General features: G+C 41.1%; 1 protein-coding gene across 2 annotated transcripts; it reads right to left on the bottom strand.

Annotated features, from left to right (window-relative positions):
- Window positions 1-786: 786 nt before the first annotated feature.
- Window positions 787-27,356, bottom strand: hapln1b (hyaluronan and proteoglycan link protein 1b). 2 transcript variants are annotated; one of them, XM_074691121.1, is made up of 6 exons: window positions 27,240-27,356; window positions 8,444-8,578; window positions 7,262-7,425; window positions 6,659-6,857; window positions 5,990-6,292; window positions 787-4,974 (listed from the first exon to the last, which is right to left on the bottom strand). In XM_074691121.1, exons 2-6 carry the CDS (start codon window positions 8,547-8,549, stop codon window positions 4,685-4,687), a joined length of 1,062 nt encoding a protein of 353 aa, XP_074547222.1. In that variant the 5' UTR covers window positions 8,550-8,578; window positions 27,240-27,356; the 3' UTR covers window positions 787-4,684. The 2 variants fall into 2 exon arrangements, with proteins under 2 accessions (XP_074547222.1, XP_074547221.1); XM_074691120.1 differs by lacking the exon at window positions 27,240-27,356 and adding an exon at window positions 10,169-10,315.
- Between the last annotated feature and the right edge of the window lie 637 nt (window positions 27,357-27,993).

Below are 27,993 nucleotides of genomic sequence, written 5' to 3'. Positions count from 1 at the left end.
TTCATAACTCTAAAACCTGAGGCCAAATACAAAGCTTTAAAATGAGTTTGCTGGCTCAGATTGAAGAAATATCAACGTTTGAAATAATGTTCTCTCAGTCCCTCTTAAGTTTTTATTTTAATGTTTTGTATCCTAAATCTGCAAAACTGAGCCTTCCAGCCGTTGTTTGACTGATCTGTTTCCTCATTTTTATTCAGTAGGCTTAGCTAAGCTAACAGTACCCTTGTGCCTCACATTTATGAGAGTTGAATCAATCTTCACCCTAGGAGAAAATTAGCATTAAAGCTGCAGGTTTGTAACTTGAGCTAGAGAGCCACCAAACAAAGTTAAACTAGCTTTTTCTAATCAGCTTCTGCTTATCTGTGAGGAAAGCTAGCTGGATGCTAATTAAGGGTCCTATTTCTAAGAAACTAATCTGCACCTCTAAGATTCACTAGTTAACTTGTTATGTTGTTTGTTTCTTACAATGTTGAATTTCAACATTGTAAGACGAGCAAGCTCACCATTCAGCAGATACTTTTCTTAGAGCTAGGAACCTTTGGAGGTACTCTGCAGGAACCAGGGTCCAAATTTATGTCCTGTGAAGTTAACCCTCTGTCTACTTCTATGGCCTTTATCTGTTTTGCTGCCCTCTAATGGTCTTCAGGTTGCTGTTGAAGCACAGACAAGCACAGGACACAGAAACCATCAAGTTCTTTGGAGAGAAGTTCCTAGAACTAAAGAAAAAAGTTCTTAGCACTTGTGAGCTTTGGAATTTTGTTTGCCCTGTTCTCAAGTATACTTGTATGGTAAGTTTTCACTTCTAAATTTGGTCATTACCCTAAATGCAGTCTCCTTAATCAATGTTTCTTGGAGTCCTCCTGTCTTTTGAAGTTTCACTCCAAAAAATGTCAAACTACTCCTTTAACACTGGACTCAATCTTAAAATATGAACTGTTTCGGAGAATTAAACATTTCCAGAGGGAAAGTTTATCAGAAGAGTCTGGAATAAATTTCATTACAGCTGTTGTTTGGTAAAGCCATCATTTTATTTTCCACAGTGTCTCTACATGATCTGTTTCAGGGTCACGGTAGGTCTTTAGTGATAGCAGGACTCTGTTTGTTGGTTTGACTTAACTGGTGCCAGCCTAATCTGACCCAGCACCACGCCAAAGCTGATGACCTAAACCAGATTCTGGGCCAGCTGGGCGTGTGTGCTGTGAGTTTACACTTGATCAATGTGCACTGTTCACACTCTGATACCCCTATAAGGCAGCAGACCTGTAGCGCCTCCATGTAGGACGCATCATTATGGACGTTAGGTATTTCTGTCTGGTTTAGCAGGTTGGCTGAGGGCCTGCTGGGTCTGATCAGGGCCTCAAAGACAGGTCACAGCTTGGATAGCAATAACAGAGCTGGTCAGTGCCAGGAAAACCAGGCTCACTCAGGATCTGGATTGGCCCCATGTGTGACGCCAGCACTCCATATAATACTCTGCTCTTTAGGTGTTTCCTGTGCAAACCTTTATGGGATGACCAGCAAATAACGTTCAAGGGATCCAGAGACATCATTTTGCAATTGAGCTTAAAATGAAGTCAAAATTTGATTGTTGTTTGTAGCAGGGCCAACAAATGATGAAAAAAGACTTGGATCTTGTAGAGCCAAATCTGAGCACTGCCAAGCATGGTCAAACTTACATAATTCTTGCTGACTGAATAACAATGGGACTTTGCCAGGTTCTCTCTGCAAAGTCAGGATGGGACATACTTCCCACAAAGTGTCGTTAAAGTTCATCCTGTGGAGATGAGGTGTGCCCAATGTGAAATAGACAGCAGGAAATATGCACATACAATATTTAGCCTATGCCCCAAAAAATTAAAAATCAAGGGACTTAAGGGTCAAGACCTATAAGCATTTATGCTGCTGAGGCTTGAAAACATTGGACAATTTTAAGCCAGATTTTGTGCCAGATTTACCTCCCTCAGTGATCAGGAGGCACGGTCTAATTTGCAACTTATAGTGGGTTTTTTGGTCCTAATATTCTTCAAGTCTGTGGATTTATAGCCTCCCCTTTTAGGAATACTTAGCATATTTAAAAGTTAAGATGCCTAGCTGGACCGCCTCCAATGGAATAACAGTGAACATCAACTAAACTGAACCCAGAGGAAGAGCAGCATGTGAGGTTATTTACCCAAAGTTTGTTATCATCTGGAGTCACGTTTAATCGCGTGAGATCCTGTGAGATCTTGTGTCTATGGAATCAACGATAAGTGTGTGGTCTCCTACAGTCTTATAATCAAGATCTGAAGTCTTCTGGTGTGTACCAAGCTTTGGTAAATGCGACTAAACTTCATACAAATAAACCTTGGTTTGACATGAAGATGGTGCAGATAACTCCAATGATTTCAAGCAATGTTTATCACATTATCCAACTACATGTCTTTTATTTGTTTTGTTTGAGAGCCCCCTAGTGGCAAGAATTACATACTGTGCCTTTAAATTCTGGCTCAGGCTGGAGATATACCTGCTTTTCAACTATCTGCATACTTTGCCCTGTACGATGCGTGTCCCTGGAGAACACATAAAGAGTTCAGGTTGTTTGTAACTACCAGATGTTTGGGATGTAAACAACAAACATGGAGACGGCAGATGAAGCAACAGCATCCCCAACAGGAGGAGTATGTAAGGCCTCTAAATTGAGTCTGTTGGGACAGCAGCCTGAATGGATCAGCTTAGATTTCTGCTGGCATTTCTGCTGCTGGTTTGACTCCGCCTCAACCCTGCCCCTACTGTCCATCTTGGTACTGCATTCTACAGCTATGTATTTATGAGGAAATGACAGGGGACACGGGACAAAAGCAAAGCCATAAGTAGGTATATCTCCAGCTTTTGCCTTTAGCGAACATTTCATCACACTGGACAGAAATTAGACTGATGAGCGAACAAGAATTGTCTTCAAATTTTCACTTTACGGCAAAAGTTTGTGCAGGAAACATTAGCAGACAGATTCCTGGAGTGGATAAAACTTGGACGGACTGAGGTCAGACACTAAGCTAGCTCAGCTCTGCTCATTTGCTTTAAGAAACTACAGTATTTGTATCAAAAATAGCGGTTTAGATAGATGCTCTACACTGACAGCTGCGTCATGCTCTGAAGTCTAAAATGAAGCCAAACAGAGATACAGCCTCAACTGGAGCTTGTAGAGCGTCTCTGCAGCAGAGTATTTTTTGTTTTTGTCTTGCCAAGCTTTTTCTACTGCGTGTTAGCTTTCTTCTTGAGGCGTCTTTTTCATGTTCAGTGCAAAAATTCATCTTTTTTTTTGTTGTTGTTGGTGTTGTTCAGGTGTGGATCATTTCTCCACGGTGGTCGTGGTGTGTTTCGTGTAAACCAAAGAGACTTGGATAGTTTGGCCAGAAAGACAAATCATAACAACAATAGTAAGAATGTAAATAATCTACAGGTTATCAAAAAATTAGTCAGAATACATTTCTAGATAATAACCTTCTACATACTTAAAAAAAAAAAAAAAATCAGAAGCGATGACGCTAACATGTTCCCATTCCGTACTGTTGATGACACTGATGTTTGGTCCAACACATTAGTATAAAAACATAAACACTGGACGATTTGATGAAGTACAAAGTACCAGTTGTAGCACCTTGATCACAGGTAATTCCAGCATCTTTAAACATCAACCTTATCCTCACACATTTTCAGGTCTGGATGGCCAAAAAGTGTCTGGATAGCTCCGGTAGCTCATGCTAGCTTGTAAAACAGGCTTTAACAGGTGGTTTAGTTCCCTTTTGCTGTAAACTCAGAGTATTGTTTCCCTCTGTACAAAAGACCAACAGGCTCACCTGATAAACTTCAGGCTTGTTTTCAGATGTTGTATATTCCCTCTGGTTGTTTTCAGTGTCCATATTTTCTTATTTTCTGATGACTTTTTCTCTGTTTATGGGTACAACATCAGTTGAAATGTCAAAAAGTCTTTGCTTCTTAATTCATCTTTTTGTTATAATGAGCCCATACCAAGTTTTGGTGAAGGTATTGCTTGTTACATTGCAGTCATTACAGCCTGTTTTTGAAGCTACAGGAGCAACCCCAAATCTCTTTGCACCTTCGGGCCATTCAGATCCTAAAACATCTTCAAATAAGGTCCAGGTTGAAAATACACGGATTGCCCTTTAGGTATGGACGGCAAAGATCAGTTTGGTTGTGCTAGGCTTTGTTCCTATCTGACATGACAGGTTTGAGCTTTTCTTTCCTCCAGCTGTGTTAAATGGCTTTGTTGGTGCTGTTGTTGTTTGGAGTCTTAAACAAAACAACGTTAAGTGCCCAAAGTGTCCGTCCAGCTGAGCCGCTCTGTTGTCAGATGTGTTGTTCCTCGTTGGATGGCATGTTTAGTCCGGTCTGAATGACAGTATGACTGTAACCCTCCCCCCCGAACCCCCCTCTCCCTCCCCTAAAGGCTTTGATTAAATAAAATGGACCTTAGATACGTGTAAACTATCCTCATAGAGTATCAGGTCCCAGATTACGACAACATGACTCCTCTGACAAGAAGGTTTCCATCAAAAAGCATCACAGCTTGAATTATTGTTCATACCTACAGAAAGTCTCAGAAATGTATGAATGTGTGTGTGCGTGTGAGTGTGTGTGTGTGTGTGTGTGCATGCTGAGTGTGTGTAGCTGAACGGTGTGTAGCTCAGTTGCTGCCCTTGAAGCAGTACACTCCATACAGCTTGTGCTTCTTGTCAGGGAAGCCGTTGAACCTGACAGCAGCCTCATTCGGGCTGCAGCGTCGGCGGGGTTGGGAAATTGGATAACGAACACTGCCATCGGCCAACCAGCCGGCATCACAGCGGTCGTAGCCGTGCAGTTTCCACGCGGCGTACATCTGTCCAACCTTGGCGATTTGAGCGCCATCTTTCTGGCACGCTCTAACAGCCTCGTCGTAGGTTAGTTTAGAGGGGTGGATCAGGTAGTAGAATCGACCTGGAAGACAAAAAAACAGGGACCTTAAGTTTTTGCTGTTGGGTCTTGAAAGCTAGAATAAGACCCAAAACCCAACTAAAGGTCAGTGAATAGTTGATTTATTGTTAACTATTCAAATAATCAATGAGTATTGAGATAAAACAACTACTCAATTTATTATCCTCTATTTGGTTAATTGTTGACTATTTGGTTAATCCATCCATCCATTTTCTATACAGCTTATCTCATTCAGGGGAGCAGGTGGCTGCAGCCTATCCCAGCTGTCACTGGGCGAGAGGCAGGGTATACCCTGGACTGATCGCCAGTCAATCGCAGGGCTGACACATAGAGACAGACAACCATTCACTCACACACTCACACCAACAGACAATTTCAAGTGACCAATTCACCTGGTGAGCATGTTTTTAGACTGTGGGAGGAAGCCGAGTACCCGGAGAGAACCCAGGCATGGGGAGAACATGCCAACTGTGGGGATTTGAACTGGTGACTTTCTTGCTGTGAGGCTGCAGTGCTAACCGTTGCGCCACCGTGCACCGTGCTTGGTTAATCATCAACTATTATTTAATAAATCATTGAACATTAGATTAACCGTCAACTACTTGATTTATTGTAAAGTGGTCAATTAATCACACAACTTGATTCATTGTTGACTAATTAATTGTCAACTACTCAGTTTTCAACTATTATATAATTTGTTGACTATTTGATTAATAATCAGCTTCTCCATTAATCATATGACTTGATTTATCATTTACTTTTTGATAAAAATTTCGAAAAAATCAGCAACTTTTTGATTAATCATTAACTCTCTGATTAATCATAACCTATTTAATCACTCAAACAGTTCTTGGTTACTATCACATTGTATAAATGTCAGGTCTCATAGGCTAACTGGGGTCTGGTTGACAGTTTAGAGGACAATCCAAAGGTACTCTGAGACAGCTGCTTCCGTTTGGGATCCAGTCCCCTGCCTTCAATATACTTGTAACGTCTGTCAAAGGTGAAACCTGCTCACCTTTGTAGTGCGAGGTGAAGCAGAACACGTCGTAGTGGTTCTTCTCTTTGTCTCTCAGTCCGTAGTTCCGGACGCCGGGCACTGTGTTCTTCCCTCCACAGGGTTCTCTGGGGATGTTGATCGGGTACTGAACAGTTCCATCGCTCAGCCAACCAGCGTTGCACCAATCCAGCTTCCCTTTCCATGCCTCATACAGCTGGTCAAAGGACGCCACAATGGCATCTTGCTCCTTGCACGCTCGCTCAGCATCATAGAAGTTCAGGTTGTAGCGCCCCAGGCGAGGGTAATACGGGAAGACGACACCTGCAGACAGAGAGAAACAGAGAGGTGTGCTTATGCTCGTTTAGCAGACAAAACCAGGATCAGTCCTCTGGGTTTTTATCTGATCTTGTTATTTAACCTGAGGACCCAAAGCAACAGCAGGTCTTGCTGAGTAAGCACAGCTGTTCCTCCGTCAGCCCGCTGCCAGAGCTGCAGCCTCCAGCCGGTAATGGCTGATTCCCTGGCTGCCCCAGCTCGTAATGAAGCTGCTCTGACACTGATGTACACTCTGCTTACAGGACAAACTGGCTCCTGACTCACTTCCCCTCCAGCGCTTCTGCTTCTGAAGCTAAAATTAGCCCGCCTGTTACAGCACTGTGAGGTTTCATAGAAAGTTTCTCTACCCACCTTCAAGATCCAGAGAAACCACCACCGTCCCGTCCTCCAGCCCGTCAATCACTTCACATTTGTATCTCCCATAATCCTCTAGGGTGATTTCTGTAATGACCAGGGAGGCGTCCATTGGGGAGGAGCCTTGGAGGTGGACTCGTCCGTGGAAGCTGCCGTAACTCCTCTTATGATAATCCATGGCAACAAACACGTCAACCTGAGGAGAGATAAAGACACCATCCATCAAAATATTAGTGTTTCCTTTATGAGTCATCTTTACAGCCACAAGTAAACAACCAAAACGGCTGCCACTGGTTGTAAACTTGGCATTACTGAGTGTTGGCAACCAAATGGTTACTATATGACAAGATAATGACAAGTTAACTAGCTCTAACACCCTACTGCTGTCTTATAAACTGGTTTAGGATGAGTATTTCAAACATGTTATTCAAAGGTCACCAGGAACGATTGAATGACTAAATAGTTCACATGATTTATTACATAGTCACTGCCTCTTTACCCAGTGATAAATCGAGAAATCGCTAGTGACTTTTTGCTGATTAAAGTAGAAATGTTGAACCCAAACACCTAAGCCTTTGATATATAGAGTTAATGATGAACCTCTTTCAGGTAGTCTGAAGTCAGCTTGGTCCATTTGATCCTCATCTTTCGATTCGGAGCAAGCGATTGGTCTCTATGGATCTTGCATGGTAAGGTCGCGTTCCCTCCTCGACTGGAAATAACTTTGGTCTGATCCGCCGACACTGAGAGACGAGGGCCGTTTTCTGCAACACAACAATGCACAATTAATATAATACTAGGAATATACAACCTTCTTTCAACCTCAACCTGTTTTAAATCTAGAAAGTGGGCTTTAAATGGGTGCAGGAGTAAGATGCAGAGCGGTATCTTACTGTGTCATGATATTTCACCCAGAAGACAGCACTATATAGGCTTTCTCATGGCTCATAAAGCTTTCTCAGATCATAAACATGAATGTAAAGAAAAACACAAGGATGCTGCTCAGTGAATAAATCTTCTGAAACAGGTCACTCCTAAGCAAGGCAGGGGGGGCAAGCGTCTTTAACTCTAGATGGCACAGGACAGAGCTACACAACTGCACAAAAATAGCACATTGTAGACTTGAACAAAGCCCAAAAAGAAACTCTCAAATTGGCAGCGATTTGTTTGCAGATTCATTTTACCACCATTATTGGCCATGAAATTAAGTCCTTTTTACCCTCAGAGCTGTATAACCCTGGCAGCTTTCACTGAGTCTGCTCTATCAGGGGAAACAGGTCAGTTCACCTGATTGATCATTGATCTCATGTTCTGTACCGTTCAACTTTAAAGGAGCAGTCTGCATTTTCTTCCTCCTCAGTTTCTGAGTCATCAAACTACTGATTGGTTCTGAACTCAGTCGGTCAGTACTTTGACCATTTAACTTTTAGTGTGTCTGTTTCTATTTCTGTTTCAGGCTTTTTAAAGAAAGTGGAAGTTGTTCAACATTAAATTAAAAGCAGAGTCACTAAATGTGCCCCTTCCTTTTAACGTTTGAAATCTTCAGAAACAAAGTTTGGATGATGAGATAACTCTATCTCAGAGAGTAATTATCCACATAGCAGCACTATCAGCGAGCTGCAGCAGGAGGACAAGCTGATAAATGAGGAAACAGACAACAGAGCAGAGAGAGAAAGAGCGACCAGAACAAAACTCAGACAAGGACACCGCAGGAGGAGGAGAAGAAGAACTGAGCTCAGACATTACGACATAAGAATCTCACTCAGAGGAGGAAAAACTCACCTGTGACATAGATGGTTCTGGAGTGCTCCAGCTCAGGGAACAGAGTGTCTAAGTCATTCTGTGCTAGACTCAAAGAGACCAGGGCACAGATCAGGACGGGAATCATCTTCACTCAGCAAACTGAGGGGCCGCTCACTGCAGCAAGACAGACAGAGGAGGAGGGTTCGGGGTTACTGTAGGCAGGAGATGGAACCCTGGGGGTTCACCTGACAAGAGGAAGACCATGTGTAAATATATATATATATATATATATATATATATATATATATATATATATATATATATATATATATATATATATATATATATATATATATATATATATATATATATATATGACAAGGGTTATTAGAATATGGTTTGAAAAATATACTATTTATGTCCAAAACTGAGAAGAATAAACTAAAAAAATTATACAAAAAGTTGTATCTAATGAAATGAATATAAAAGGCCAAAATAAAATAGAGGAAACTTCCATAAAATTGAAAAACAAAGGTAAAAGAGACCAAAATACCTTTAAGTCTTGAAAAATGATTGTAAAATCTCACAAAAAATGTCTAAAAAGATAAAGAAAAAGTTTTTGTTTATTTATCATTTATTTTTTAAAGGTGGAATGGGTTAAAAAAATATTTTTGAAAAAGCAGAAAGTTGGAAAAATATGCTGAAACTGTCCATTAATGATGATGTTTGGCCAATTGAAGGATTCAGTTCCAAAATTTGAGTACAATGTTAAACACAAAACCATGTTAAATTGAAAAACAGAAAAGAAGAAAATAACATAAAATAAGTGAAAAATAAATCTATAAATAAATAAGCTAATCTATTAATAAATAAATAAATTAATTAATTAATTAATAAAAAACTGAGACACAGGTTTTGAAAAATGTTGAAACATTACAGAGTAAAAAAACTGTTAAACATGGAAGGAAAAAGTTGTTTTAAAAGAAAAACTGATAAAAAAAAAAAAAGTTAATTCACATTCAAAATTTAACAAAAAATGGTAAATATGCATTAACAAAACAGTAACATTTTCTGAAAATTAAAAACAAAAATGTCAATGGAAAAATTTTGAAAGCTAATATCTAAATGAGGACAAAATGACAGCCGAAATCATGTCTATTTATTTGTGATAAATTCAAAATAGAAGTTTTAATATTTGAAATGAGAATACTATTGAACTTTCTAAGTCATCAGTTTTCAGGAAAAAATACATCCAAAGAGATTGTATCCTCTTAATTTTGAGGCCAAAAGTCCCAGAATAATCTCTGTACAGTTTAGGATTAAGAAAAATTTAGTCAAAGGAAGTTGGATTTTTTTATTTATTTATACTTAATATCTGAAATGTATAATAAACCAAGTCCTCTACTGTCATATCTTCCCTGCCTGAAGCTCTGATTCTCCTCCACTGAATCAGAGCAGTGTGACCCAGTCAGTGTTTCTATCTGCAGTGCTGTTTCTTTCCCCTCTGTGAGATCTGCAGGAGAGCAGAACAGTCTGCAGCTGTGAGAAGCACCAAGAGAATCTGAACACAAACACCACAGACTCCTTTTTTAAACCGTCTGATATAAAAACACCACTCGTCAGAATATGTTCCACAGCATTTAAGATTAAACTGCACAAACTGGGTGTCTCATGAGCAGCTTTGCACCACAGAGGACACGCACACATACCACACACACTCCACAACAAGAACACACACACACCCAGAAACACTGGTATACATACTGTGCAGTAAATGTTTCCTGTCATCCAGCAGAGCAAGGAGGCAGCATGTCCCGGTGACTCTGACAGTCCACAACTTCAGAGGGAGACTGTGGCACAGTGCAGCGTCACACACACTCACGCAGGCTTCATCCACACACACTGCAGCCCGTCCTCTACACTCATCCTGAGCAGAGAGGGGCTCACGGTTTGACTTCAACATCAGGGTTTATTTTATGGAGGTCCAGAGCAGCCAGAATTTAAATGAATTAAAAATCAATAGTCTTTGAAGATGTAAAAAAAAAAAATCCTTTCTTTTAAAATTCTTATCCTTGGTTAAAGGGCTGTACCCTCACCCCTTTGCTCTCCATGTTTCCTGACCCTTCTCATCTCTAAAGTTGTAAATCAAAAACACTCCCCCCACCAAAATAAAAAAAAAAAAAAAGTTTTGAAAATACAAAGCTTGCAACATTTAGGAAATCTTGTAGTGTAGAGGAAAATAAGTAATTTTCATAAAAAAAATGAAGCACACAATTTATACTACGTCCACTGAGCAATGACATCAATTCTCTCATATCTGTAGAACTTGCCACCAAACCATACTAACTAACTAACTATACTAATTATATCTGATTTTCACATTTTATCCATCCCTAAGAAAATCCAGAATTTCTAATGGTACACTTTACTCTGGAAAGACGCACAGATATTTCTTTCTGAGTTTGAATCTAAATTTTCAGCCTATTTTGAATTTGATGAGTCGATTTTAATACTAGCAGCCTAGGCTCCCATACACAAGTAATTTGAATGTTTTGGGGTTTTTTATTGAAAGTGCAACTCAAACTAAATAATGATGTACTTTTTCGCATCAATGAATCAGTGTAGAGATTATATTTAACAAAAGTTCCAGTAGCTGCAGATCTTTCTTAAGAAAAATGCCATTTTTAACATTTCTTTGCTTTGAAAATAATCCAATGTGAGTTTTTTTTTTTTTTTTAAATCATTGGCTAACTTTAAACAAGAGTTTATGAGGGTGGATTTGATGAACTTTTAGTGGAGATAAAATGTTGTAATCAATCATGAATAGTTTATCCCACTCGTTTGGCTGAAAGTTTGGAGTCAAGGTCTTTGCACACTGATTTTTTATGGGATGTGTTTTTTGGATCCACAATCCCCCCAAAAAATGTCACGCAAAGACACCTTGGACTCTGAATCTAATGCATTTATTTTGTATTAATTGCGAAAATTTGCAGTACTAGAAAAATGGAAGCATCAAGCAGTGATCAAGTAATTGATCCCAAGCAGCAGCTGTCAGTATGTTTGAGGGATGGATGCGAAAAAACGCAAGAAATCAAACCTGTTCCTAAAAAATAATGAAGGACGTAAGTTTTGGAGCAAGTGTGCAAACATAATTGTCATAACATGGGATCTAATTTATTCTTTAACATGCGCAAGTTTTGGAAAAAAATAAAATGACTCAGTGTGCAAAGGCCTTTAAGGTTTGATTTTAATTTTTGTCCACCCTGGGATTCCATAGAAAGTGTATGCATGTCTTTTTAAAGCTTGTGTGTGAGTTCAGGGACTTAGAGTGAGTAAGTGTGTGACTGTGTGTAAGCGGGGGGTTAGTCAGCTGGATTGATCCCCTCCACCCTTATCTCCATTCACGTCCCAAACTGCTGATGCTCTGGCCCTCCTGCCAGGTGGAGCTCCTGCAGTCAGCAGAATAACTCTGCAGCACACACACACACACACACACACACACACACACACACACACACACACACACGCGCACGAACAAGCTGTGCCGGCTACACACACACCTCCTATTACCCCTCCCTGCCTGAAAACAGTCATTATGCACTCTGGGACAGCACAGGGGGGTCTGCAGGGACGAGGAGGTGGAGCAAGTGGAGAAAGCTGCGATTTGTCCTTTTTGAAGCGGGTGCAAGCTTTGAGTGTTCTCTGCAGGAGATGAGGAGCAGCTGAGGTGTGAAATGAGAGGAGAGGAGACGGAGGAAGATGAAGATGATGAGATACAGAAGGAAAAGGCTGAAGCAGAGAGGAAGGATGAGGGAGGAGGGGGGACTCTGCAGCAGTAGAAATGATGCAGCGAGCTTGAGTTTAATGCTCCATTAACACCGAGTCGTGGACTTAAGTACAGATCTGAAGTCTGTGCGGTACTGGAGTCATCAGAATTCATAACAGTTTATATTTTCACCCTGCTGCATTCATGTGAGAGCTACAGTGACCTCAAAGATGTAGATTTCACACATAAAACATAAAGCCTCAGGAAGATGTGCTGCAAAAACTCCCAAACCATGCAGCTGCACTCACTATGATTCATCCCCACTACAAATTAGGATTAGATTCAAAGACTAACAACTTTTGTTTAATGCACGTCTCATCTCTGCAAGTGATTCTTCAAATTTCAACAAAAAATTCAGTTTTAAATAAAGTAATAAAGCTTTAATAGGTTTTAACATGTGTGCTTGACATCAAAAGCATCAAATAAAGGTTTGTTGATGTGTCTGCATGTTAGAAATCTGGTTTATGGCTCTGAAAGTTGCTAGAGATGCAGCTGGAAGGTTTGAAGTTAAAGAACAGCGGCTACTCAACTTTAAGGGGTCAGAGAGAGGAAGATAGTGATCTCTGTTTCCAGAGTCCTGAGAAGGTAGGAGGCTGAAAACCCTCAAGTGACTACAAGCAAGTCTCTGAACCTGAATGGTTGAACTCAGATGCTAACCATTACTGACCCAGTAGTGTCAGGAAGCCAGCTCCAGTTTCCCCAAACCAGATAAACGAGCCTCAGAAGCTTTGGGATTCTGTTCTGTGGAGATGCGAAACTAAATTGGATCTTTTTCAACCTCTGGATCAGCATCAAGTTCAAGAACATCGTCTACAGCGAAGCATGGTGGTGCCTTTGTGATGCTCTGCAGCTGCTTTGCTTCTTCTACAAACCTGCAATGTGTCAGGGGAGAGATGGATTCACTCCAGTCTAAAGAAATCTGAGGATGAAACCTTGTCTGTCCCACAGGCTGGGTTATAGACTACCTCACCAACCATCCACAGTACATGAGGGCTCTGGGGTGTTACGATGGCGTTAAACCAAAAAAAGGTTACTTAAAGAAATCAGCTCCAGCAGCTGATCCACATAAACACACTCAGCTGTTTACAATGGAAAACCTACACATGGCTAAAACATCATCAGAGTGTGGGTGTGTAAGTGATCTTAGGCATTCCTCAGGTCCATCTGTGTGGAGGGTAAACAGGACCAGGACTTTACGGGCCAGGTGTACGAGTACGGACATCACCTGTTTGTCCTCAAAGACCTCCTCAGAGTCACAGTGAGAAAAGAGACTGTTTTTGATGCAGTGCAGAAGGAAAAGGCTTTGAAATCTCTGAAATGCATCAGTGCTGTGTTGAAAATCGGAGCTGCCAGTGGAGACAGGCCCTGATTCAGAAAAATGCATCGTGTTATATAAAATGTGCATTTAAGCTCAGAGCCTCAAAAGACGCCTTCAAGACCCAAGGAAAGCAAAAAGAAAGAACACAAACATATGGGTGGAGATCAGCTCAGAGATCAGTGACACAGATTTCTGTCAGCGTTTGGATCTAAAGTGATCTATTATCCCAGAGAGAGCAGCAGGACTCCACCCGAGCCTGTGATTATCAGGAATCTCTGCAGGACGCCAAGTGGGGCCAACACAAACACAAAAACTCAAACATTTATTCTTAACGGTCAGCAGCGTGTGTGTGTGTGTGTGTGTGTGTGTGTGTGTGTGTGTGTGTGTGTGTGTGTGTGTGTGTGTGTGTGTGTGTGTGTGTGTGTGTGTGTGTGTGTGTGTGTGTCATAGTGCTGTGTGTTCAAACAAACAAAAAAACATCTTCTTATGATCATGTTTTTGGCAAACAGGATTATTTTTCTAATCACCAAAATCCATCAGGGAGTTCACAGATGACATCATCTGACAGGATCGCACAGTGAGGCTTAACTCACTCTGGTTCTTGCATCAGAGTTCTTCTTGCTCAAACTTTTGGATGGATTAAAATGTGGGTCAGAAGTTTATGTTCTCATCTTGTTGAGTGTGCTGATGCTCAGATTCTTGAATGTCGTCCCAGTAATGGACTTAAAGTAAGAGGTCTATTTATGTAATTCTTGATGGCGAGGATCTTAGAGCCCAAACGTAAACTGCTGGAGACAGACTCTAGTGGACACTCAGGGATCTACAGTTTATTTTAACATGGAGCTCTATAGGGACTAACTCACTGTCGGAGACAGTCTCCAGAACTGGATCTGTGATCCAGTTGCTTACATTTAGGATTAACACATGGTGTCATAACTGTACAGCTGGTTGTTGCAGGAATATAGATCGCTTAAGCTTTTATCCTCTTACAAAATATTAAGGGATCTGTCATGGTTTGGGTTTTCTGTTGTGTTTTTATAGGTTTTGGATTTTCCTTTATGTCTTTAGTTTCTTGGTTCTTTGCGATTCTTGTTTTAATCTTAGTTATTCTTGTTGAGTATTCTGTGTTTCCTGTTTTTGTCTTTAGTTTGTGTTCCTTGTGTTTTTGACTTGGCTCTTGTCATGTGTATGTCTTTTTGTAATTCTATATTTAGTCCCTGTCTTGAGCTTCCCCGTGTTTGGTTTGATTCTCCTTGTGTTTTCAGTTTGATTGCCCCTCATGTGTTTCACCTGTGTCATGTTCCACACCTGCATTGATTACGCCCCTGTCTGTACAGACCATGTCCACACGTTGCTGGGTATTTGGGGAACTGTATATATTTTTATACATATAGGCCTGTCATCCACACGAAACACAGTTTTCGTCACTGAAATGTTTTCTGAAAATCTGGCCAAAGTGTTGATTTTGGAAAACAGAGTCAAACCTCGCAGCTGAATGACGGGGGCTCATTCTGATTGGATGGCACGTGTTTCACATCGAAAAACACTGCACATTATTGGTTTGGCATGCCTCAAGCCGCACTCACCAGCAGATTTGCCCACTGCTTGTTGATAAAAGTATTTTTAAAAAGGTATGAGGGGGGATATTCGGCTACGTGTGTACAAGGCCAGTCTCTGCATTCTTATGTTCCTTGTCAGTTCATTGTCGCTGTCGATGTCTGCTGTCACCCTGCATGTTTATCCTCCTGTTCTGTGTTTCTAGTGTTTTTTGGTTTCGCTACTTTTGTAAATAGGGATGGGTACCTTTCACATTTGAAACAATACGGTACCTGGCAATCGGTGCCGGTACTCAACAGTACCAGTTTTCGGTACTTTTTTATGTTTACGTGGTAAAAATATATCAGTTTGTTACATAATGAAACATATATTTGTATAATTTAACAAATTGATTCTTCAATATATAACCTTGCAATGCTGGGATTCGGTATCCGATTCTTTAGACAGAATTCAGTCAGTACCCATAAAAGTACCTAATTCGGTACCCATACCTATTTGTCTGAGTTTTTGGTTTTGAGTTTTTGAATTTTTGTGTTTGGTTTAAATAAAAACCTTTCTTTGTGAATCTGCATTTGGGTCTACCTTCTTTTGTTTCCTGTGTTTCCAGAGTTCATGACAGGATCTTCTGTACAAACAAAATCATCATGCCTGGCACAGTTGGACTAAAACGTATCAATCAATGACATTTCGTTGTGGTCCTACCCTTTATCATTTTTATTTTCTCTCTCTGTTCCTTTTAATGTTTCTTTTACTTTTTTCTTTTCTCTCCTTTTGTTGGATGCCCTATTAGTGATTTGTTTTTGAGAGGAGCCCTCGGGCTTCTATCCTCTCCTGCACAACTGTTTACCTTGTATTTTGTATATTTCTTATAATTCATTGTGCATATCAAAAAATATTAAGTGTGGAATGAAATGAAGACATGTTAATCGGATGTTAAATCTTCTTTGGCTGGTCTGCTGAGGAGGACTTGACTTTTGTCCCGACTCCCAGTCAGTAATAAGACAAAGATGATGCCCAGTGGTTAAATTATGTAACCTGAAAATAAGGCAGTAAGATCCAACCCCTTTGGTCCAACGTAAATCCTGTCCCCCCAAAATGAAGAGTGGATCCAGCTGCCTTCAAAAAGCTCAGGGTCCATCAGCTCTTGGATATATTTGAGCTTTTAATTTTTGGCTGGAATTACAAATAACAGAACAATGACTGTTTCATAACCATCACTGAGGTCAAACAAAACAAAAACAGCTTTGACACAAGAGGGGAAGAGGAGAAACCGGACGTTTTCTTTTCAGTCACTTTATCAGCCATGCATTCAACTCACATAAATCTGCTCACTCCAGAGAGCTCTGGACCCTCAGTGAAGAGCTGGACCCTAAAACTTTAAACACGACACAATCACCAGGAAAGAACAATGCCAAGCCTGCAGCACACACACTGAAAGTTTCCACTCCTTGTTTGGTGATGCTCTCTTATTTAGTCACTTCAGGTCTGTTTGCAGCAGAAAAGTAGATCTGCAGGGCGCTTCAACCCATTAGGCTGGTGTTTAGACAACCTTTGGCCTCTTCTGCAAACTCCTCTTGCAAATTTAACATCTAAGACATTCAGATACAGTCATGATTGCAAATAAAAGCAGAGGTGTAATGGAGACTACGCCTCCTCCTCTCATTCTCAAATCAGGTGTTCATATTTGCAGGGGCTTAAATCTTCCCCAAGCTCAACACTCTAGAAGACTGCAACAACTTTAACTATCTCAAAGTGAGTTTCATATTTTGACTTGGCTGTCTTTAGCACGTGATAATCCAAGAAGACCTTCAACCTTTTCTTGCACTAAAAACTGCAGTTCCCTGAGTGTCCACTTGAGGCTTGCTGCAGAAACACCAGAAACTACATACACAACCATTAAAAAAGTCTTACTCTTCAAGTTTACGTGTAAGCTGCACTTAATTTATCTGACTTAAATTACTGATCTAGTCTGGGGCGTGTGACCGAGCAGTTTCGCATCTTTCCCCCCTGACAAATGGATTCATAACTCCAGACATGGCCCGCTGCGCCAGCCTGTTGATGTCAGATATTTATGACGGAGCAGAAAAAGGGAGGGAGACATCACTTGACCCTCACAAAGCGTCCTCCAGCAGGAGAGCTAAATGAAGTGTGAAACAGCAGAGGCCTCAAAGTCTGACGGAGACCCGAGGGAACACTAACATAGAGACAAGACGGGCGGCTGGAGACAGATAGGAGTTTATAACGTATTACAGTGAGAGCGGCGAGCAGGACAGAGGTCAGAAAAGTCCGACAGACACTCATAGAGAGAGATATAACTGATGGTACAGAGATCTGAGGACGGAGACATCACTGAGCACAAATCATCTCTGCAGACGATGGTTTCAACATGATTTATCTTAGATGATAGGGTGTTAGTGAGGTAGGAAGGTGATGCATGTGTTGAGGTGTGTAAAGTGAATGACTCAATAAATCTGGTCCTGAGTTCTGTGACTGGGTGAAACTTAATCTGAGACTTTTATAGGCCAGGTGGGGAAAACATCCACTTTAGCACACACATTCTCCTACACACACATTTGTTAACTATGATGTTACTAACACAGACTTTAAGCCATTTCCTAGAGTTTTAACCAACATCATCTCAACATCCGACTCAAATTACTTGATTTACCTACACAGAAAACCTCATCCAGATGGAGTCATGTTGTGTTTCATCACATATCCATGCTCGGTCTCTGCATGCAGCTAGGGATGGGTACCGAATTAGGTACTTTTATCGGTATAAACCGAATTCTGTCAAAAGTACCAGGTACCGGGTACCGATAAAATCAAAAGGTACCATGTTTAGGTACCTTAACGCATCCTTGTGACTGTGAGGGAGTGGAAGAGTAGCCAATTTTCCATGCTGGACATGAACACAGCATTCCAAGGTTATATACTGTAGAATTAATATGTTGAACAGAAAACATGAAATTTTATAACTAAAAAAAAATGTTATTTTTTACCACATAAACACAAAAAAGAACTAAAAATTGGTACCATTAAGTACCGATACCGATTGCAAGGTATCGGGAATTGGTACCATATCGTTTCAAACGTGAAAGGTACCTATCCCTAGAGGCAGCTGCTCTGTTTTCTACTTTAGCAGCTTAAACTGCAAAGAAAGGGTCTTTAAAGGGTTATTTCTGTTACTTTTTGTGGGCTGTGTGAGATGTTTGTGGAAAGTAACGATTAAATTCTTCTAGATCTGTGTCTGCACCGTCACAGCATCACAGACTAGAGGTTTCACTTCCAGTTGGCATCTGTATTTCTTATGGCCCCATCTCAGCTCCGGCAATCCGGAGCTCTTAACAGCAGAAACACAAGGCTTTTATTATTGACAGATAATAGAGCAAGACTCTCCATGGTGGCATCAGAGCCAGGACAGAAGGCAACTGGTTTGAGGATTGCAGAGGACAACAAAGACAATAGTCATAGGTCACATGACTCTAGCTGTCTGGTAGTCCATGCCGTTAAAGGATGACAGAGCATGAAGCTTAACTGTGACTAAGCTGAGACGGACCAGACACAGATCTGGTGGAACTTGTATGAAAGCTAGGCTGCTGAAAAAGTTTGATCAACCTCATTATTTACCTTGTTTTTAAGAAAGTCTGACCCAAACGCTGGAGTTTTTTGCTGTGTACAGAAATAAATCTGAGCTTTACTTCGCCTCCAAAAATCCACTTTATGTCTGCACTGATTGGATGATTTTGGTGTCTAGGCTTTAGAGATGCAGTTTACAGAGAAAGAAAGAGACTCACTGAATCATGGGAAAATTGGGAAAAACTTCCAAGTAACCTGGTAGTGCTGGTGTGTGAGCTACACATACCAAGGTGATGCCAGACTGTAACATGTTTTGATGACTCCTGAAGAGTAAAACCTTAGAGGGCCACTCCAGAAAATCTGTTTTTATGACATGTGAGGCCACAGCAGCTTGTGCGCATGTGTGTGTGTGTGTGTGTGTGTGTGTGTGTGTGTGTGTGTGTGTGTGTGTGTGTGTGTGTGTGTGTGTGTGTGTGTGTGTGTGTGTGTCTGTGTGTGTGTGTGTCTGTGTGTGTGTGTGTCTGTGTGTTTGAGAGGTAAGAGGCCTCATGTCTCTGAGGCAGCAGGATAAACATATGGACCCCATTACATGGATGTCAAACTGAGATGATGTTGTGTTCAGCGGAGGCGACATGATATTATATTTCTGTCAGACAGAAACTGACTCCAAAGAGCCATCAAACCATCACTGACATTTTTGTTAACATCACCTACAGGAGAGACACAAGCTGCAGATTCTAGCTTCAATGTCTTCCTTTAAAGACACAGAGAAGGCGTTGCAAACACTGTCAGGTTATCTGTTTGCAGGACGGATGCAAATTCAGCGTTTGACATCTCTCTGAACTCTTCCAGATAATCGCAGAGAGGTGATAACGCAGCTGTCCAGATCAAGCCGTCACAGCTGGTTGGACAGTTTGATGGTGTAAATAGCAAAGAGTTTGCAGCAGCTCAGAGATCTGGAGAACATTTCAGGTCACCCAGCTGACAGTTGGAGAACCAATGAAGAGATAAGAGGTCAGCTGAGCGTTACTGCAGAGATTCAAACCATCAACACTTTTATTTAAACAAACAAAGGTTCTGTACGTGGCTTTACAGTTAAGTTATCTGAAAATTCAGGTCCTTATTAGTCTTCATATCATTACTTTTTGGGTAAAAATTACTCTAAATAATCTTTTATAAATGGTGCATTCTTCCCTTTAGTGTGTCAAGTAAAAGTTCTCATTCTTGTCAGGATCCGTTTGTACTTCCATGTGTCTGAAATGAGCTCTAGAAGGAGTTAAACTTCTAAAACTGTGAGAATAAGAATTGCACAAATTTGTGTGAGGTTCTTAAAAATTTGAACCTTTTTTGGAACGATTTATGTCTTGTATTGCATTTGTCCTCTTGTGAATTGAAAAAAAAAATGTAAACAAATTTGTGAGTTCCTCTGAAAACATTAAATTTACTTTTTTTCAAATTTTGCTCCTTTTTTTCCCCTCAAATTTTGGTTGATATTTTTTTCTTATTTGCATGTTTTTTTTCCCTCACATATTTATGGTTTTGAAACAACTCTGCAACTTTTTTATCCTCAAATTTTTGAATTTCTTCTTGCAAATTAAGGATTCACAAGTTTTGACATTTCCCTTGCAAATCTGCTAGTTTTTATTTTTTTAGGTAAAATGTTCGATGTTCTCTCCAAGCTTTCCAACATTTTCTTACAAAATCAGGGCAGCAGTGTCCGTTTGATGAAACTGAGAGTTGATGAGGTTCTCTAACAAAACTTTTCTTTTTTATCTCACAAATGTGAAACCTCTTCCCAACAAATTCAAGAACTTCTTATTGCAAATGCATGACCTTTTTTTCTTGCCCAAATTCTCTGTAATTTTCCTGCCAGTCTTTGACTTCAATCTCACATATTCCAGACTTTGTATTCAATCTATCCTGCTAGGTTATTCTCAATAACTCAGGACATTTTCTCACAAATCTTTGTCGTCTTTCCTGAGAGTTTGGAAACTTCATCCACACATAATAGTGACTTAATATTCAATAATGTGTCAGGTTTTCTTTCACAAATTGTGGGTTTTGTATTTGCACTCATTTAGTCATTTATAACCATTAGACAAATATTAACCAGACTCTATTAAAAGGTCTAAAACAAACCTGAGTTCTTGTTTCTGAAGAAGTCAAACATGAAACAGAAATTTTGTGTCATTCTCTAAATAAACCTTCCTCCACCAACCACACACTGACTTCATTCTCAGTGTGCCGTTGGAGTGGGTACTTCCTCCTGTCTCTTCTCTCCAGCTGGTCTCACCAGCTGTGGAAAACCCAACCTGGCCTCCAACACTCTAAGAGCTGGTATGTATGTGTGTGTATTTGTGTGTGGGTGGGGTAGGAAGTGATGGGTGGGGTATTTACCGTCCACACAGCCGCCGGTGTTCACAAAGAGCTCCGTCACTCTCGTATATGTTTTCCTCTAAGGTTACAGAGGAGGGTTCAGACCAGTCCACTGCAGACCTTCACCTGCACGTCACGTCACACCACGAGGGCCACAAAGGGTCCTCAGTGTGGGCGCAGAGAGGCTGGCACGGCAGGTGTGGTAATCTGTGACGCAGCGGGGCGGGAAGGCGGCTTAAAGTCTCTGACGTCCAATCAGAACGCTGATTCGTAAGGAGTGTGAGTGTTTCAGCCAAATCTGAAGAAAACCTCAGCTCTTCACGTGATTCTGGGATGATTTATGGAGCTCAAACTTTAGAATGATATAAATATCTCTCAGCTGTTTTGGGATTACAAGCTTTGAAGTAATGAATTATGTGAAGTTATAAATTCTCCGACCCTCAACGTTCTACACTTCAAAGAACACATCATCTTTCCTCCCTTCTGCTTGCACAACTTTACTGTCAAACTCAGTCTGTCTCTGCATCCCAGCATGCTTTGTGTTTCCTGCAGCAGGCTGAGTGACAGAGACGTGTTTATGAGCGGTTTTATCTCCTCTTTATTCCCTCGCTCAGAGCGTCAGGGGTTAAAGCCAGAGGTCAGAGTTCAGCAGCGGTCACAGGCCAGAGCTAAAGATGATATTAAACAGGTTAATGACGCGGCCTGCAGGGTTAGAACTCATTTCTTCTCACAATAACAAAACAAACGATCCGTGTCCAGAAATCCTTACACCTTTGGAGGACCTGAGAGAACTCTAAGACACTTTTTGGAGTCGAAACTCAACATCACACCCTGATTTTCACAATCTAAACATCAGATCATGAAACTGCCTCTACATAACCTAATTTCTTCCTAACACTCACCTTGGACAGCTGTCGCTGGATGCTTTTAACATTTCTTGTACAGCTACCAAAACCTACTTCAATGATATTTTCTTCTCTGCTTCATTTACTTCAATTTAGATCCAGACTAGTCTAAAGTCAAGAAAAAATCTCACTAGAAGAAGTTAGAAATGTAACTTTTTATCCAACAAAGCTAGAAACAGTGTCACAGTCTGCAAGCAGCATGTCAGGTTTGCAGAGTGTGGCTAACATTAGCAGAGCTAGCACCACCATTCTTCGGTGATCCAGGCACTTCAACCTCCAGATGTCTGAGATTATTACGCATCGCTCTTGTTGAGTTAACTAGACAGATATTCCAAGCAACTTCATCTCAGTTTTTGAAATCCAAATAAACCAAACTACGTGTGAGACAATATGGTTATCTGTGATCATTTAAAATCTGCTGGTTCACACTGAAAATGAGCTACTGAAAGGCAAGGCAAGACATGAAGTCTAAAATAAACTTTGACAAAGTGGGAGATCCCCCCACCCCCATGTACAAACACATTGACATGTTCTTTGACCTCCGTGTTCTATGCTAAAACCTTCAAATGCTTGTCGCTGCCAGGTCTGAACCAAGTGGCAACCTCAGGTCTAAGTTTATGAGACAATGTGGAAGTGCTATAATCTGCTGTTTCTCGAATGTCTAGAGTGTTGAGGCTGGTTCCAGAAGTACCGGACGCCACATACACACCAAAACAAAAAAAAAACACTTTCACAGCAGAAATCAACCCATTTACAGCCTGTTTCAAAAAACGTCTTCTGTCTGAATTGCTAATTTTACTATCAGCAAAATGCATCTGAGGGTTTTTTTTAACTCTGCAGTTTAGAGGATACTGAGGTCATGAGCTCCCCCAATCAGAGGCACAGCTCAGCTCATGTGACTAACAGGCACCCTAAAGCTGTACTTGAAACCCCTGTCACTTTCAATCTGGCTGTGATTGCTGATTTGCTTCAAAAATTTGTATCAGAAACAGACAGGTAACATCGGGAAGACTACATCCATTAATTCTAATCTATGGTCTGAATACATATCCTACACAGTATTCACAAACGAGCCTTGAATTGTTAGCATCTGCAAAAGAAACACTAACACCGAGCTCACATTGGCTCCTGAACGGTTGCAGTCCAGATACCGTGTGGATAGAGACTGCGGCTGGCTCCGGTGCCGGGTGCGGAATTGGCACTCGCGAGAGTAGAAGCTCACGTGGGTTCACGTTGTTGTCTGGACTTGCGCGAGAGCTTTATTCCTCTAATGTTTATTATTTTTAATAACGTTACTTTTTTCTTTTCTTGTATTACCCTTATAATAGTATGGGATGTGTCATATAAAATGGGATGACTTTCCACTTCAAGGATGAGTCTCTTGCCGTCCCTTGTTGTCAAAATGCAACCTTGTGTCACCAGGTGTGATGTAATGTTTACATTTACTACCAGTGCGACTGTGCTGTCAAAGAAGAGTCAAGTTACATTTGTTTGTACACTGATTTTATTTTAAAAAACAACGGATCTTCATGCCACCCGGCAATTCACTTCCTGTATAGCTCGTCATATTTCATTCAGCTTGACGCAGACCCTCTACGGCGTCCCGAAAAGATAGACTTCTTGCAGGTTCTTTCTGTTGTGCAGTACGGCTCCCGCAACCGGACTCGCACTGCGCGGGGCTAATGTGAGCCTACAACAGTGATTTTAATGATACGGATTACATGCAGAAGCCGCACCGGACCTGCACCGGATTCAGTGTGAGCCTGGGGTTAGATTGAATCCACGTTTGATAACAGTTAAATGAACCACTCAATACCAGTTACTGTTGGCTGTAACAAGAATAGCACTTGGCTCTCCATTTAACTCTCTGATGAGCATGTCTCACAACACACTCACGTCAGCTGCAACAAAGGTGGTGCATTCACACTGAGCCTTGTAAATCTGAAACACAAAATAAGTCAACTTAAAAGTACAGTACAGTACAGTCCCATTATCTAATATGAGCAAGCCACCTACTCCATCATACTATCAACATGAAGAATCAGGAGAAAATTGGGAGAATTTACAAACTGGAAGTTTAATGGGAGAAAGGCTTTAGAAATTGCAGACTCCCGCAGAAATCAGGAGTGTTGTTGTATGCTCACGTCCCCATTCAGGAGATGCAAACTGAGTCGTTCTATTCACAAAACCATAATGTGTTAAATGAACTAGTCATGCATGTTAATGAACAACACTGACAACCTGTCATATTTATCATCAACTGGAGCTGCAGCTCTAGCTAGTGGTTGGTGGCTGTGCTACCACACGGACACATTGGCTCAGATTTCATACTTTACCTCTAAAATGTAAAGATTAATTTCACTGGCTAGCAGCTCTGATATCAACTGGGTTTAATCATGCAGTCTGGTTTAGTCTTTTTCATTTAGACTGAATTTCTGAGGCAGCCCTTAACCTTTGGCTAAACCAGTCACTGTAAGTTCACAAAAGGAACAGACAGGTCTATCTTACTCTGATGGACTTTATCTGGATACGTGGATTTTGTAAGTGAGGTCTTTGGATAATCAGACGTATGAGGGTCAGAAAAACAGCTGATAAAGCCTTGTGTTCAGAAACTGTCGTCCAGAGTCACATGATTTGTCCCTGTTGCTCGTCCAAATTTCACTTTTAGGTCTGTGTGTCGAGGATATTTTTGCTTACATGGAAAAGTTCAGAAACTGTGTCCTTATGAAGCTGTTTGCTGCACAAACAACAAGAAAGCGCACAAACACACACACACACACACTCATACACACACATTAACACAGAGTGTTTGGAGCAACATTTCCTCTTAAGCTGCACATTACTCAACACACACACACACATACACACGCTTCTATTCATGAGGAGGAAACAGAGCCCTCCTCTTCACGAACACCTCGCTCTGCTCACAACACAGAAACACACACTCACGTTGTTTCCCCATCAGCGGCAGTTTACACAGATTGGAGCTGACTGCATGTGTATGTTTGTGTGTCGCTGCAAAGAATACACCCCCCCTTCATCAGGGGATTGACACTGCAGGTCTCAATGTGTGTGTGTGTGTGTGTGCTGGGTGGGGGTCAGGGTGGAGCCGCTCAGTCTAAGCCTGCACACAGAGTCGGGGTTGTTGGTTCCCCAGCTCTTCCGTGTTCTTGCTGCACAACACGCTCAACCACAACTATGAAACCTCACAAACATGATGGACGGCGCTGACAGACGGCGAGGGATGGAAAAACCTCAGTTTATTGAGTGCTGTGGAGGCGATTTCACACGCCGGTTCCCCACAAGACTGACGGGAAGAAGAACGAGAAGGCCAATCGAGCAATCAATCAACGCTAATAATGTGAAAAATGCACCGCTGCTGTTTACATGGATTAAAATGTGACAGAGCTTAAAGGAACAGTTCAAAATTTATTCACAGTCAAATATGAAGCTTTAACCAGAAGCTTAGCTTAGCTTAGTTTAGCATAACACTGAAACATGGGGTCAAACTTCTAAAGGAGAAATAAAAACAAGTCCTAAACCCGGTTCACATTTTGCTGCTGTGATTAGCTGTTGGAATTTGATGCCGTTCTGGGGGAGTTAATAACTGCAGTTCCTTGACTGTCCACTAGAGGCTAATTCTGCTTTAAAGACTGTTTCATAGCACTCCTGTGATACATAAAAAATGTAGACTTTTCTCCAGGCAACAGGTGATGAGTTTAAAGTCATGCTAGCTAGACTAACTGAAGCTAGCAAATTGGCCCCATTGTTTACCAATACGATGCTAAATGAACCTAATATTTAAGTTACATCATTTAACCATATGATACTAACAGAAGCCACTGGTTTAGTCACATTGTTTACTACTTTAATGCTCACTGAAGCTAAATGTTTTCCCTAAAAGTAGAAGATAAACTCTTTTGGGTGTTTTCTACAGGTGGATTTCATATGACATGTGATCACTTTGTCTCACTGGTGTTGCTTGTGTCAGTAATTAATTGTACCCAATGGGTTTCGACCAATCAGAATCAAGCCTCTCACAATAAGCTACATCTCTCACTATGCTTACAGGATTATTTAAAAGTCTATTCTGTATACAAGCAAAAACTTGTGCAAAAAAAAAAACAGTAACAAAAAAATTGTAGTTCCCTGAGTGTCCACTGGAGTCTGTCTCCTGCAGTGAGTACGTCCCCATGGATCTCAATGTTAAACCTCTTACAGCAAAAAATATGTGTTAAACAGGGGTAAAGAGGAGCTTGCTTTGAGGGAACAGAGGGCAGAGGATTATCTGATAAGTTGTAGCAGACAAGATCAAAATTGCTCGATGACGACAGACCAAAGTAAGGTTTGAAGGAAACCCCTTCAGGCTCTCAAGACGCACGTATTTGGGACTTTGAATGGAGCAAGTTATTCATGTTTGGTGTGAACAGGCAACTTGGCTGTAGCCTCATTTCTATTTATTCACCTGCTTCCACATTTCCATCAGGCCTCTGAGCTCAAACATGCACCAGGAAAAAAAACACCTGATGTCTTTATGAGAACTCTTCTCCTCCTGTCAACAAACCTCAGACCTGCAACAACCCCAACCCCAAACCCTAAAACTATCTCCAAGAGCTGAACCAGAATAATCTGAGAGTTTACAGCTCAACACATCATAAATCTTGGTGTTTTTAAGGATTTCACTCAACTTAATCAGTTTAAAGTTTGTCAATCCGGAGGAATCCAGAGCAACCACAAAAAAACAACACAACAAGCTGCACATCACTAAAAACAAACTAGTTTTTATTTCTATTAGCTCCAAACTGCATGATTTAGATTTTAAAAAAACAGTGTTCTTTTTTCTAGAAATAGTTCTCACCAAATTCCCGAAACACTAACTGAAAATTTGAATAATGTTATTAAAGCTTGTTTATTGTTTACTGTGAGAGCTTGTTAGTCATTTAATGTCCCTGAAAATCATTTCTTTTTATTTTCTGACTTCTTTTTTTTTTCAGTTAAACTTGGAAGCTGTTTTGGTATATTTTAATCTTTATTCCCAGTATTGTTCCTAAACTGTAAGATCCTCCTATTCTGGGGTTATTCCAATACATAAAGCAGTCAATCATGAAGCATTGTGCGTCAAATCCTCATGCGTCCTCTCTAAGGAAGGCAGAGTGCCAGGACAGAAAACGTGCCAACAACTCCACCAAACAACAGAATTTCACACAAGAGGATAAAAAAATGTCACAAATGTTAAAATTCATCCTCCAAACATGTGAAAAGAAACTCGTGTACCTGCTCAAAACGCTGCGTCGCGGTGAAGTCTCCTCTCTGAAGGTCCAGATGCGGAATGAAGCGCAGAGCGATTACGCGCGTATAGGTAGCAGAGAACAGGCGCTGTGGATGTTTGCGGTCTCTCCTGAAGCTCTGAAGTTACACAGGAGTGAATGGCACGAGCAGAACAGGCGCACTTCTCCTCGTGAGTGTGCGTGAGGAGTCTGCGCTCTGGCGCACGCAGGTGGAATTATGAAATCAGCGTTGAGCTCCGGTCAAACCTGAAGGGCTCTAGTCCCACATCTGTTGCTCCAAAGTGAGAGGAATCCGGTTTGTGTCAGGATCTCTGTCCCACATCACTGCAGAGGAAGTCCAGCGAGTCTGATGCGGATCCGCTGTCTCTCTGGTTTGTTGTTTTTAAGGTCTGAAACAAAGGAGGACCCCAGTCCCTGGTGCTCAGTGAGCTGGATCTGACAGTTGCTCCTCCTGATTCAGGATCCTCTTAGGCTCTCAAAAGTGCTCCCAAAGTGGACCTGTTGTCATAAAGTTTACGGATAACACCTGTGACGTTCAGTGGACGCTTCCCAGCTAATCGGATTTAATCTTCATTAAAACGTAAAAAAGTTACAGTGGTGTAGATTTTCAGGCTGAGTGATGAAAATTTAATGTTTTGGGCTCCGAAGAACAGGAAAAGTCCCTGGTGTGTTGCAATACGCAGATTTTACTCATTTATCAGGAGACTTGAACCTGAAACTTCCCCAAATCTAATAAGAGA

This window comes from Halichoeres trimaculatus, unplaced genomic scaffold (assembly GCF_033239565.1).
Source record: "Halichoeres trimaculatus isolate MK-OKI-2021-1 unplaced genomic scaffold, fHalTri1.1 fHalTri1_scaffold_16, whole genome shotgun sequence".
Taxonomy (NCBI): Eukaryota; Metazoa; Chordata; class Actinopteri; order Labriformes; family Labridae; genus Halichoeres; species Halichoeres trimaculatus.
This window is presented reverse-complemented; position numbering and strand designations above follow the sequence as displayed.